At 37.8% G+C, this 14,950-nt stretch overlaps 1 protein-coding gene across 1 annotated transcript in view; it reads left to right on the forward strand.

Moving 5' to 3' along the window:
- The first annotated feature begins 5,692 nt into the window (after positions 1 to 5,692).
- Positions 5,693 to 14,950, forward strand: part of shg (DE-cadherin) — a 91,210-nt gene continuing 81,952 nt past the window's right edge. Inside the window, exon 1 of the mRNA XM_069122313.1 lies at positions 5,693 to 6,261. Coding sequence (XP_068978414.1) covers positions 6,168 to 6,261 — 94 coding nt within the window. The 5' untranslated portion in view covers positions 5,693 to 6,167. The remainder of the gene's footprint in view (positions 6,262 to 14,950) is intronic.

The following is a 14,950-nucleotide window of genomic DNA, read 5'->3' on the forward strand; positions in this document are numbered from 1 at the left end:
AGAGAGTCAACTCTACTTCGTTGTTCTTGCTAGAAGAAAATCTAATATTTCGTTCTCATGCTTGTCTGCTGTAAACTATGTGTACGTGCTACAAAACAAAAGAATTTTCATAGACATCGATCACAATCTACCGCGCACCCTATCGAATATTTTTCTCTCCGGTTTGCTTGTCCTTTCGCTACCTGACATTTTTCTATTCAGTTTTTAACCCATCCTTCTTTCTTTAACCTATTACGGGCCAACGTTGTATTAACGTTAATTCACATTTTTAGTTAATTCACATTTTGATTACGAAAATATCACCTCCGCTACTATCTTTTTTCTTCCATTTAGATTCAATATCTTCGATTATTTAGTGGGCCATTTTCTAATACATATTTTTTACATAATATTTAGGCACTTTCAAATTAATGCAAATATATAAAATATAGTTCAAATTAAGCTCTTTAACCTAATCTGATCTTATTTCAGGCGACCATACACAACTTATAGACAGTGGTAAATAGTTAATATTAATTAGTCTAAATGGTGAAACAATCGAAAGTGGATGAAGATTGAGTGTGTATAGACATCCGAGTTCAGTGATCCTAAATGCATCTGTTCCATATTGGGACTTTAGAACGAAATAAATGTGTATTTTAGCTACGTTCTAAAGTGCATATAGTCCTTATGGATATTTTAACTGTCAGCCGTTTATCGCAGTTAAACATGGAATTATAAAGTTCCATAAGAATTAAAGTTTATTTCCAACTATGTTCTAAAAGTTTATATAAATTTTACCACGTGTCAATCATCCGTTACTGACACACATGGAACAAGAGCGATACAGGTAATTTCCTCGATTTAGTTTAAATTTAACAGAGAATTTTGATCGCCAGTTATAGCGTATAGCAAAGAGTTAACAATAGCGAAATATTCCTCTATCGTAGCGTTGAAAATATAAGAAAAATATCTTTTTCATCGAATTGTACTGATTGTAGGTGTTCAAAAACTTATGCACGATTGAGTATGTACCTCGCTAGAGACGAAAGGATCAAAGAAGTCCGCTCTGCTGTGTTTACTATATATATAATTCCGACGGAAAGGTAGAGTAGCAGATTCCACAGCAGTTGGAATTGTGGCAAATATTTCCGTAATTTGCTTTTCGGATTACCCCTTCCGATGATTTCAATCCTCGTCCATTAATTCTATCGTTAACGAAACGCGCGATTTAATTACCTACATTGGCCTGATAGAAATTCGATAAATAATATTACCACTGATGAAATATAGCCAATTAAATAAATAACATGGCATCGCGGTGCGGCGTGACGCGATCATAGAAATTTTACGATATAGGTGATCACAACATGACGCAATGAAATCAACAATTTATAGATAAGTAGATGCTTATTACTTGTACATTGTATTCATCAAGGGGATCTTTAACACGGTAAACTACATTCTGGTACCCATATTTTTAGAATGCGATATTCTTCCGTTTGCTTTCGTTTCATTGATGAAGATAATTAGAAATCTTTTCATTTATAATTTTCTAATTACATTAAATCACAATTAAGCAAATGTTCAAATTTTTGTCTGTATTTCTGTCCGAAATTGGAAGAGGAAAGGCAGTTTGGCGAGAAACGAACGAAATACAAGGTAAACGAGTAAACTGATATGCTAAAAGCTATTAAAAAGTTTACGCGCGTAATTGTAACGAGATCCATTAATCATCGGTTTTTTCTATCTCCTCACGACCACCTACGACCTACGCTTTGATCTTTGCGCAACTAATAACAGCCGAGGACACCAAGAAATGAACCGCGATCTGGATAACAAAGCTCTTATCGAGCTGGATGAATTCATGTTTCATGCTGCTATGTAAACGGGAAGGAAACGAGATCAGAAACAGGCCAATTAACAATTGCAGTTATAGATTCTAGAATTCCATGCACAGCCTACAACTGATTAGTCCGATAATTTCGTTTCGTTGTCTGATCTGATGTTACAAGTTGTTTGGTGCCCCTTTGGCCCAGCTAAAAAGCTAACTGTGCAATACATAGGCGAAGATTGCTTCACGGTAGCTAGTGAAAAATAAAAAAATCGAGCTTTGGTTAGTCGTGTCCTTTGGGAATACGAGCACCAATAGGTTTACGGGTCGACAAGCTCGGCATATCCACTGTCTATCGATTAACCGTAGAATGATCAAAATTGGCGATAAATGCAATACTGTCGTGATGCGAATAATTATCATCGATCATACTTTCGAAACACGAAAATGAACGTTTAGCGTAGTTTCTTCCCTTTATGCTCCCTGTGTTCTTTCACTTGTAGTTCTTGTGTAATGGTATATACATAAATAATAAATATATGAATAACTAATAAAATATATTATTGCTATGTCTTTTAATAGACAATTTAGATCTATAGCCTGATGATTCTATAAGAAGTTAGTGAGTATTGCTTCTAATTACTAATTTATCAATAATTTTTACATTTTGGTAAAATTCACATATTGTTATTACAAATCGCTCAAAGTGCCTGGATAACTATAAGTATAAGCGTTAGCGTATGTACGTATATACATTCACTTCAATTGGTTTTCAGGTTGGAACCGATGAATCTTCTAGATTGCTTTATGCCTTATTACTCTCTATGCGAAAAGGTGTGGCCCATTATAGGCCAGCTAAAGAGCACTCTTAATGTTTTCTGCAAATCATTTCTTACGATCCAGTATTACGGTAGATGGGAAATTAGCTTGCTTCGATCGTGAGGGGAATATTGATTTTCTCGTTTGCGTAGGAATGTTATACCGATACGTACGCAGATAAAAATTGCGCAAGAGAGATGTGCCTGCTCTCAAAGTATTTCCATTAGCAAACCATATATATATTTATGCGCTTAACATGGCTTTGGTTGACAACAATTTTAAAACTGCATCCCTGTGTAAAACAAGAAGGTTGATTTAGCGTGTTTTTCTCTTGTAGTCAGCATATGCAAAAATATTCAAAGTAAAGCACTCGTTATGAGTCATATTAAGTCATCTCGTAACTAATGCAGCTTCTCTGCAAAGCTGAACTTAAAGCAATGAAGGTCGCTACTATTGCAGTTTTAGCAAACTGAAATAAGAAAGTTAAGAAAGATATGAAGGATTGTTGAAAATTTGTTAGAATCCAACATTGATCAAGTAGTAAGTAATTTTTAATTTTCATCCAGTATATGAGAAATGGTCACATTACTTGTGGAATGATCTAATATTTAAAGCGTAACACAATAAATTTAATTTACGTTCTACATTTAATGTAAAACAAATAAAAATTCTATTTCTTTAGTTGTCCTGATAGAAATACGAACGTGCATAAAACCTGGCAGTCACAAATTTCTTTTTTCACAAACGCATTAACTTTCCGAAAATCAGTATTGAACAAAAACCATAAGCAAAAGGAAAATATTAGTGGCCAATATTTTATGGCCTGTGCTCTCGCTTACGTATTGATGCGTAAGTAATATTACAGAGAAAAAAGAACTCGCGAAACTATCGAGTTGCAGCATCGAACAATTATGATTCACACTTCGTGACATTCTTACACTTTTCCAACTGAAGTGACGTGGCAGCATTTTTTTATCGTGGAATTTCCGTGAATAAAGGCAACATCCGGACAATCTTGCACAATAATCTATTAACTATATTATATAATATCAGTGAATGAATAAGTTACAAGGTATAAGTTATGAACTTCCTTTTTACAATTTTATAATTTTTTATCAGATAGGATAATCGAATGATTTGAAATTTGTAAAATTTCATTTTTCCTTATCAACAAACTGTTTATTACTATTCAAAGTATTTATTAATATTGATAAATTTATTCTAGTTATGTAAACTTGTTAATGCTAATACCTTATAAATTGTCACTTGTGAAATTTCATGAATAATATTAGTTTAATTGTGCAAGTGAGCGTGGAAGAATAGAAATGTGATGTTTGAGGAGTATTTAGCTTCCTCGAGGTGAATCTGTACTCCAAGTAAGAATCAACCGTGCGACCGTCATTGCGCGACGTGGGAATGCAAAAGTAGATAAGAATGATACCGAGACTACCTCTTGTTAGCTCTCGAATCGTTACGAAGCTCAACTATACGAGATAACCTCACCTTTGTAGCAAGAGTATAAGAATATGGCAGTGGATGTGACACGAGGAGTTTAAAATCAGACACCGAAGCGTGGACACTTGTAAAGCTATATTTCATTTACAACTTTTTTCGTGCCAATTTGCGTTATTACTTTTGACTACTCTTTAATAGATTGTGATTATGCAAGGGAACCCTAAAGATATCTCTAATATCCTTTCTGTTCTTATTTCTTCTCTCACATTGGTTCCACAATTTCAAAAAATTTGAATATTATGACTAACTATCTTTTCTCATTGAAATTCTTTCGTACGTTCGATTTATACCTGTAGTGGATTTGCAAAGTGGATGTCAACTATTATTGTAAATACATTTTGTATATTCCGTAATACACGTGTAAGTTGTTTACCTTGTTTTTTATTTATAATTATGTCGCATTTTCGTATTATGTATTTCACTGTTCCGTCTTTAATAGATTAACTTTGCTGCAGTTCTTGATTTTTTCATGTTCCAACCTCACTTTATACACAGCTCAAAAAGAGATTTGTAGTATTTTAAGAATATGTTCAGCGTAAAATTCAAATAAAAAGTCATGCATATCAGACAATAACAATTCTTTTACGTTTTCCTTAAATTTGAAATGTTTCTTAACGATAGAAAAATATGATTAGGTTAGGGTTAAACTTACGATTAGTGAACTCCAGTTATTTGAGATGCTCTGGAACAATATTTCCTACGAAGTACTTCGTGCTTGAGAATTTAACAATCAATATCGATATTTACTTACATCGATTCAATTCGATTCAACGTTCTCCGCTCTTCATTGATTTTTATCGCCTTTTTCTATCCGTCATACACCACAGAGCGTTCGATGGCCACGTTCGCGGCAACAGGTAGATAACTGTACAAATACGACGCGTCGAATTTCTTCGAAAAATTCGGTAATTATCGAGTAATTGTATTATCTCATCTAGGTATAACAACCTGACGATTCATTTAGGAATGATGCAATGCTGTATTTCCAGAAATGTATTTCAAAGAGTTGTTCCATTTCGGTCAAGCGCAAAATGCAATTAAACAGAACGAAAGGTAAATAAAATAAAAGATAAAGAAGCACACAAAGGGAACAGAAGAAATAATAATACACTAGAATACCATAGCGAGCTCCTCTAATTTCTTCAACGTAAATGTACAGCGAATACAATTATGAATTTCTAACATTTTACTATACCCAAGATACTTACATTTCGTGTCACAAGTATTACGTTAAATCGCATTTTCAATAAATTTATGCATACAAATGGAAATGGAGCAAAAAATAAGAAAAAGTAAAAGCACGAGGTTCGACGAATCGTCTATTCGTTCCTGGAAGATCAACAAGTAGTTAGCAAGTGGTGGGGGAAGGTCTGTTTGTATGCTGGCGATGGGATTGGTAATGCGGGGTCGGAGGAGAGGGGTTTGATCAGCGGCGAGTCGGCACGAACTATGGACTAGCGGGGAGGTAGGGAAACACGGGAGAGGGGAATTGTTAAAGTGGGGAAGGGGCGCGAATGGTAGGGACGGTATTCGGGGCAGGCGAGCAGGCAAGGAAGCAAGCAAGCAAGCAGGCAGGCAGGCAGGAGGCAGGCAGGCAGCGAGTAAGCTGGAAAGCACAGGGTACCGCGAACGAATCGCGCGTCCTCGTCGTTCAGTCGGGTAGGCGCGTTTCTGCGGCGTCGGTCTTCCGAGGGTAGCGTTCGCTGGTGTTGTCTTTTGGTTTATCGTTTGTTCCTTCGAGTGCAGTGTGTAACGGGTGTTTTGTTCACCGTGTGAAGCGAAGAAACGCAGAGAGGGAGGAGGGGGAAAAGGAAACTAAGGATCATGAGAACCATGTGCACCCGTAGTGATGTACTTTAGTGATCGTTGAAAGTTTTCAACGATCAAAGAAAGGAATTCGTATTGGTGATAAACGTACGAGATAGACAAGACGAAAAAGGAGCGACAGCGTGGTTGCTCCGGCCGGAACATCCAGCCAGGAAGCCAAGGGAAAGGACCAACGAGAGAGGAAGAGGGAAACATGTCGCGACAGCATGCTAGCAGGCAGGTTATACGGGCCTGGGCGAGGCCTCCGCATCTTTTGCTGTCGTTTCTACTTCTTTATGGAGCTCTCGGTGAGTAGATCGTGTCTTTCAAAGACTATTATCGTGATGCTTTTCTACCTGTATATACGTGCGTGCTCGTCACGCTTGTGTGTGTACACGCAAGAGCGTTTGTGAGTGTAGTACTCGCATGTGTCGAGAAAACGAGAACGGTGCGTGTGTTTATAACGTTTTGTCCTGCAGCGCATGCGCGGTTATTCGTAGTCCGTCGACGAGGCCAGCCGTGCAATAGGGTGGGGGGAACTGGGGCCTTAGGCCGCGTTCATAAGATAAATATATCTCTGAGAGGCCTCTCGACGCTTAGAAATAACGTACGAATCGGTATGCGTTTTCTATCCCAATCTCTCGTTTTCTTCCAATAGAGACTAATCGATTAATATAATAATTTCGAAATGTTCAGGGCAAGTCAGGTGAATGTATCTAGATATCAATCTTCTCGTACATTTTTATCCACCGACAGGTTTAGTTAACGAAGGGAATGTCTGGGAACGTGATAAGATGTTGTCGGTTCGCATCGAACGCTCGAACCATGTCTTCTTTCCACTTTCGTAACGCAAAACCAGTAGCAAGGTTCTGTTTTTCTTGGTTGGAGATATCGGGTAGCAAGGTATAGCGTCGACCGATACGAAATGCGTACCCTGAGAAAACTGAGGGAACCAAGTTACACTCGTAGCGATACTTTGATAGAAAGGGTGCGCCTTTGCCCGTGAGAAGCTTCCAATATTTCCTCAACTTCTTTTTTTCCTTTTACTACCTTGCGTTCTTTTCAATGAACAACATCCACATATCACAAGATTGTAAATTTATAACTCTATCATTTAACAAATCGAAATAACACAATAAGCAAAGAAATAGGATTTTCGACGAATCGATCTCCTGTCGATGCGTTATTGCGTGTGACGATGAGACGAGTGGGGAGGTATAATTGAATTTAATTGTAGCAGTGGGAGGAAGCGGAGATGAGACGGAACGCAAATTCTTTTTGTCGAGGTCCATTGAAAGAAGCTGATCGCCAGGTCGAGAGAAACACGTTAGCTTTTTATTAAGTTTAATCGATGCTAGATTCGTTTGAACGTGAGACGTCGGGTTGCGCGGCGGCAATCAGGGTCGCGTTCCATTTCGCCGACTTGGCCGCATAAGGATTCGGTTGGAGAAGATTCGAGAGAGGCCTTCGAGGAACCTTACTCGGCGTAATCTTAAACCACTGCCAACCGATTTCAAAGTGCTCTCTTGGTACATTCCTCGGATTTTTCCCTCCTTATCCTCCCCCTTCCATCTCTCTCCTCTCCTCTCGTCACCATCTCCTTGTCCCCGTCTGTCAACCCTCTTCTTCTCCTCCCCCACACTTTCTCGCTCTAACGTTTCTGCTCTTTTCCTTCTCACGAAAGAATGCAGCTTAAGCTGCAGCAGTAACAGCAACGTCGTCGCGCGCGCCACGCAGTATGGCTTCTCTCTTTTTTCTTCCTCTCTTGTTTCCCTACCAGTCCATTTTTTTCCGCCTTTGTTGTTCGAGATTCTCAAACACCGTAGTGGACCGTGAACCGAAGTAAACAAATCGATTCGGATTATGCAAAATGTCAAACGACAAAAACTGATTCGTGAATTACCGACACCGTTGACGCTACCAACGATACCAACCACCGATGCTACCAACCTGTACAGCTTTCACTTTTCCTGTTATTCTTAGCTTTAAGTTTTCGCTGTGCTACTCTAGGAACTAAAAGCACTTTGCTATGCTTATAGAAGAGGCACGTTTTCACAAAATATAATATATTATATATCAATAAATTATAGCAATATATATTACATAGCAATCGATTCTTTTAATGCGTATATTACGAAAATGTCAAAATTATTCTGCGATAGATTATTGTTATTAAAATGTTTTATTATAAAAATATTCGTATTTTTCAACGATGACGGATAGATATGTATTGATTGCATTCTAGCCAATGAAATATCATACGAAGATCGCAAGAGAAAAATATGATAAATTACAGTTTAAAATTCAATATGTGTCATTCAATTTTACATTTATTCAACTTGGGTATTAAATATATATATCTTCGTCATTGTCCCGAACATTTCGAAAATATTGATGTAACACTATACCACTGGTTTGTTATGAAACTTTGTAGATGTATAATCCACATATTTCTAAAAGGATTTGTTACGTTTTTTCTGTGTATACTTCATATTAAAATATCTATCTAATTCGATATAATAATCGATTCCATTCGTTATTATCAAAAAACGCACTAATAATTTTATATCCAATAAAAATAAACAAGGGAAATGGAGTTTAGTTGACGTAGATCAATTTCTGGCCAACAAAGATAGAACGAGATAATTTTCGACGAGTCGGTTTTTTTCTAATATCTTTAATGTTTGAATTTGAAAATAAATATAATATGAATATTACTTCGAATAATTCAAGATCGATTATCAGTAGTGTTTTTCCTATTAAATTAGTTAGAAATTAGATACAAACATGTTGGTTAATTTTAGAATTTTTCATTGTTTATTTTCCCAAGATTTTTCTACTCGTTACAGCGAATTGATTGATGTGTAACGTATTACATTTCGTAGAACGTGGCTTTGTTAAAAATATGCTAACTATTTTTATGCATAGATCGTAGCAGTGTTTGCTAATAAAAAATATCTAAACATTTATATATTTGAGGTTAGGTTGGGGTTAGGTCCAAACTAAATATGAGCTACGTTCGAATAATCGAATAACAGTGTTTTTATCTGACAGACAATTTTATATTGGCCTATCTTATAAAAATCAGTATTAAATAGAATAAAAAACGTGACGTTTTATTTCAGTTTCTATTCTTATTTCTCCACTTTTCTTACGAGCGACTGTCCCCAAATTTTCCATCAATCAATTGTCTTGTCACTTGGCGTTTCGATAATTGATCCCCTTCTGTATAATTGCTTAATTAATGAAATATAACAGAATTTATTCAAGTGCTTTTACTAAATGATTGTTCTATATTTCTAAAAGCTTATATATATATAAATATACTTACATATTACGTATACTTTCTTCATAATGAAAGATTTAAGCGTTATTTATAAATTCTCTTTTATTTTCCTATTTATTTTCATTGATTTGTCCGTACGATGCTTCAATTCCGACTTAGTATCGTTTTGATTGCGATTATATCGAAGTGATTTCGAAACGGCGCGGGATTTAAATTGGAAAACGTACATAAATATTACATTCAAAATTTGTACTACGCTAGCTTCTATCGAGTTCCGTTTCGTTCGAGCCTCTGTTCGCCCGAAGGAAGTCTGCGTAAAAACGAGTACTTTAAAGAACGTAGTTTCCTTATTTTGTTCTGTCATAGAAGCGCTTTTAAACTAGGTTGAGATTACGTAATGAAAATCCCGCCTTCGACTATCGGACCTTTACGTGCCTATCTAACCGATGAAACGGGTTCGCCTGTGTTTTGCATATGTACGTCGCTTTGTGTTCGTACCTTTACGTTGAAAATCATCGTGTGACGTTTGTACGAAAGAGAATAAGAAGCATTTTAGCTTGAGGAAATTGGCGATTTTCTGAAGAAACTCTGTCAAAGAAGGGAAGGGAATGGTCGGGGGATAAAGTAGATTTAGCAATGTAAATAGGCAAAGAATCACGCGATTCGAATGTAACTCTCGGTAGTAGTCAGTTCACCGAGTTCAGTCGATTAGATTCGAATCTTCTGAGATTCGTTCATCCTCGACGCATTGGTTGGGGAGCCAAATTTTGTCACTGGTCATCCGGTATGACCGAGATTCCTTTCTCTCGATACTTTAAAATGACCGCTGAGTCCACACTGGCGTCCTAGAAAAAATCATTTGTCGTCGATTATTGAAAAAAGGACCAGTCACTGATGGAAATTACTCGAGCAACTACTCTGCCTGTAACGTGTTAACTGTTAAAACGTTGACTGCAGATGACGCCAACGTGGCGTCACCCGTCTCCGGGATCAACCGGGCTATGACACTACCATATAGTCATCCGCGCTCAATGACTCAACATGTTACCGTGAGCACTAGAGATATCTAGATAATAGTGTTCGTAGCTATTTGAACAATGTTCACGAAAATGTACAACATGACCAATTGCCGGGGAACAGTAAGCAAACAATTAATAAACGGGCAAAAAGTTGTTCACGAACAGCAGTGTAAAGACGCACCTGTGCGGACTAATAGCGTCAAACAACAATTTTATTTTTAGTTGGTAAATTAAGAAGGATAGGTTTTTGACTGAAAGTAATATATTTTAACGGTAAATGAATGGCTAAGGATGGAGGGTAAAAGGAAATAACTTGCAAGGAGCAACGTGATCGGCGAAGAAAGGACCGGCTGTTCCATGGTACACGAGGAACAATAAAGATGTAGAGAGAAACGAGGAGAATGGGGGGAGGAAGGAAGACGCAGGATCACGGTTGGAAGGAAGGAAAGAAAGGGAGCGAGGACAGCAAGCAAAGAGGAGAGAATCGAGAGGACAAAGAGCGGTGCGTCGGGGTCGCCGGCCGTTTCTCGTAGGTGTACAGCTTGTACAGGGAACCACCGAGCTTTAGCGATCGCCCACTAAATTTTTTAACGAATCTCCAATTCCTTCGCATCGACGAATCAGATTATAAGGTATCAAAGGAGATTATTGTACGCGCGAAGACACGTGGAAAATGTACGATAAAATTTGTTCGCAAGAGATGTTTCGTTTCCGATCAGAATAAGGCAGAAAGTTGATCGTAGACGCGTACTAGGCCAATTCTTACCTAAACGTGTTCGTACTGCATTTTCTTGAAAATGCAGATACAGAGCGTACGTTGTCTCGTTGTGTACATAGAACAAGAGTTTCAGTTTCATGCAATCGCGAAACTTTAAATTTTTCATTTCTGCGATCCACCGAATATCGTTATAGTATATATAATAGCGTATTTGCGTATAAATTACGTGGTTATAAAATATATAACCAAATATGTGTAGAAAATGTTCGTATCAAATATACTTATAAAATGTTCGTAGGAAAAAGTTATATGGAATTTCGGCATAGTCCAATGTGTACTATATCTCATGTACAGCATGTACACGCATATACAGTAGTATTCGTAAAAACTCTAGATTCTCTATTTTTCGGAAATTGCACTCCGAAGACATAACTACCGTAACGTAACTTGCAAATAAATTTTTTTTAAGACTTTTTTACAAATTTTGATTAAAGACTCGTCTATGTTTTCGTTTACAAAGCGTCTAATTATTGCGCGTATTATACGACTAGATTTCTATTCTGGGAACTTAAAAATCAACGTAAAACCGATTTTGCGACTATGGAGAACGTAAGAAGCAAGATGAGATTGAAGAGACTATTTCTTGGTGCGTATTTCCAATCGAAAAATTTCTTGATCGCAGCTTAGTCACCGCTGCGATCGATCTACGATCGTTCGATAATACAGTCGCGAGGAATGATTGCAGCCTGTCGTCAGTAGTCCCTCGATAGTGATAAGCTACAAATATTGATATTGATCTGTGATAAAATGAAACCACCATATACAGGGTGTCTGGTAACGTGCGATGTCATTTCCAAGACTTGATTCGACATGTAAAAAAGAATGAAAAATTTCATCGCGGTATACGTCTTGCTTTGTTTCATGATATGCGGCGGATTTTGTATTGTAATAAGTATATGATTCAGCTGCACGAGCCCAACTCTCATTCAATTTCAATTTATTGGATTTTTATTTGGCGGCGATATTTTGAACTGCGTTGTGTACGTGTACGCAATTCCTATCGGAAATGTTAAAATACTCCGATACAAAATCGAACAAGTATTTCAACAAATTTCAGAAATATCAGGAGATATCGGAAAGAGTAATCAAGAATGATTGGAGTGTAAACAATGATGCGCGAATGTTTATGTATTTATGGAAAATTTGGTTATACGAAATGTAGGTAATACGCAAGAATATAGGAAATGTCAAAAATAAAATACTCGTAATATTTAGATTTAAGGGACGAACGATTTTTATCTACGTTCTATTCTTTTTCTTTTTTTATTTTAGCGATGGTCATAGAAACAGAAATTTTCAGAAACATCGGTAATCGGATACGGGATAACAGAACGCAAAATTTTGCTATATTTCCTAAACAAAGTCAAATGTGAATCCTTTTTGTATACTGAATCGGTCTCTGAAATATTGGTTGTAACGTTACGAGACACCCTGTTGTATAGCTTTCTCGATACTCGCCAACGCTATCTCAGCTTATCATGGTTAAAAAAAAAATGGCGTAAAAAGGTATCGGTGTTGTTTGTCTAGTTACGCTTGCTCGATAAATCGATGCTCGTAAGTACGAAGAATTAAAGAGACAATAAGACGAGCAACGGTAATCCAAATTCCAACTATATACATACATACTTGCTGGAAAAAATGTTTCGTTCTATTTCATCGTGCCGCGCTTCGTCACTCTTCGTACTTTCTCTCGGATGTCTGCATCGTTCGAGCGTTGATCTGGAAGTGTAGAAGAAAATCACACGTTTGGGAGCCGCGTTGCGCCACTTTGGTTCTCTTGACCTGGTCATAGCCAAAGGACGAACGCGTACACGTTCTTATTCCAATTCGCGTAATATCGTTTGGACGGTGAAACTTTATTTGTCTAAAGCCATTGGAAGCAAACAGTTCGTATACTCGAAGTTCGTATAATGAAACTTGAACGGGTTGTTGCGATAAGAAGGCAGCTACGTTTTCCAATAATTCGAGTAAATCAAAAATCGACGTAAAACTAACTGCAAGTCAATTATTCTTTCGAACATGCTATAAATTAACCACGTAATAGCGTTAATTAAACGCGCTTCAATCTCACGCCCTCCAAACGATCGTGCAACTCTTACTTTACATTTCCAATTCGGTTTCGCGCGTGAAATAACCTCCTCTCGATTATCTACTTCTGTCTAGATTAGGTTTCCAATCTCGATTTTTTCCAATATGCAGCCTCTAACGCGATTTCGTTGTTCTTGCTTCTCCGTGGCATTTTGAGTCATGGAATCATCCTGACCTCGCCGATGCCGCGAATTTATGCCCGCGATGTACTCGTATAATAGCAATTCACATTCAGATTAGCCGATTCAATTAGCAGGAGTCCGTGGAATCGGGCAAACTCACGTTTACTTGACAAGTTCTCAAACTCGATTTTCTCGAATACGAAACGACTCGACGCAATTTTATTGTTCCAGACAATCTCTCGTCTCATTTTCGGCTACGCTACATTTTAGTTGATTCGCTGCTCGTCTCGCTCGTACCACGAATTTAGCCTCGCTATGTTTAATAGCCATTCGCGTTCAGATTAGCAGATTCAATTGGCGGCGATTCATCGAATTGGACGCAAACTAAATTTTCATTCCTACAAATGGAGTTCCACCGATATAGTTGATTCCTCGTTAAATTATTTCGATCTGCTTTGATAGGAGGAGAAGAGGCAGAAGAAAGGAAAGAGAGAAAAAATCGTAAAGAAGAGGAGCAGACACGCGAAGATCACGCTGTTTCGATGCACGGCCGGCATTAATTCATGTCACCCGTATTATTATCGCCGAATCCGTTCTAATTGGCTGGATTTAGAGGTGGAGGCTATCGTGTTTAGAACTGTACTGGCTGGCTGCCGTCCGTCAGAAACGACCGCTCGAACGCGACGATGACGTCCATTCCGAGCGAAATACATTTGCATTTGAAAATCGTTCGGCGTCGACTGACAGTCGTTTATGATGAGCGTGATTCGTGACACGCGCATGCAAGCGATGTGATTCGCGTGTAGATTTTCGGAGCGCGTGTCCCGTTTCCCATTTCCCATTTCCCGTCTAACGATCGATCGTCCTGAGCCGTTGCCTCGTCAAAGCATACAGTATTCTTCGTTCGTTTGATTTTTCTCGTCGTTCCTTTTTCCCCGGAGGAAACAACGAGAAAAGAGGAGATTGCGGCCACGATCGATGCGCGGCTATCAGAGATTATTTCTTTTCGTTGCTTTCTCTTTTCGACCGACAAACCGGAAAATACGCATTTAACATCGCGAGTAGCGAGTAATTAATTTCGATACGTGATATTATATCGAGATTTAGTTGGATAATCGTTGTCGAGCCTCGAGATAACTGTCAACGATAGCGATAAAACGTTAAGTAAGTTTCACTGAAATAGGAACACGTTTGAGTGGAAAAATCCCTCAAACGGTTTGCTTTAAAACGAATTTAACATCTGTCCGCGTTGCTGTTATTCTCGGGAAATGGTTCGCAGTTTGCTTTATTGAAATTTCTTCGCCTTTCTCGTATGTTTGTTCGTTGAACGTTTGATAACCAGATGATACAATTTTCCTGTTGGTATTTAACCAACGTTACGCTCTTGGATTGTTCCCTGCCACAGAAACATTCTGCTTCCATTGTCATCGAGGATATTCTAACCGATCCATCTTCCGAGCTAATCTTCCAGTACACGTCTCTGCAAATTGTCTCTTCCCTGGTGAAGTTTCATCGGCATCTACGCAAAACCGAGCTATAATCAGCTCGTAGAACTTGTTGCACGTCGATATCTTTATTAATTATTCTAACGGGTAATCTACATTTCAAAAAGAAATCCACGTAAAATGTGATTCTCGTTATTTAACACTAGAACTATCACACCAGTCAAATTGATTAGTTTTACGATCTTCTTTTAAAATTCCT

The sequence above is a fragment of the Bombus flavifrons genome, chromosome 10 (assembly GCF_040668555.2).
Source record: "Bombus flavifrons isolate JBK064 chromosome 10, iyBomFlav1_principal, whole genome shotgun sequence".
Lineage (NCBI taxonomy): Eukaryota > Metazoa > Arthropoda > Insecta > Hymenoptera > Apidae > Bombus > Bombus flavifrons.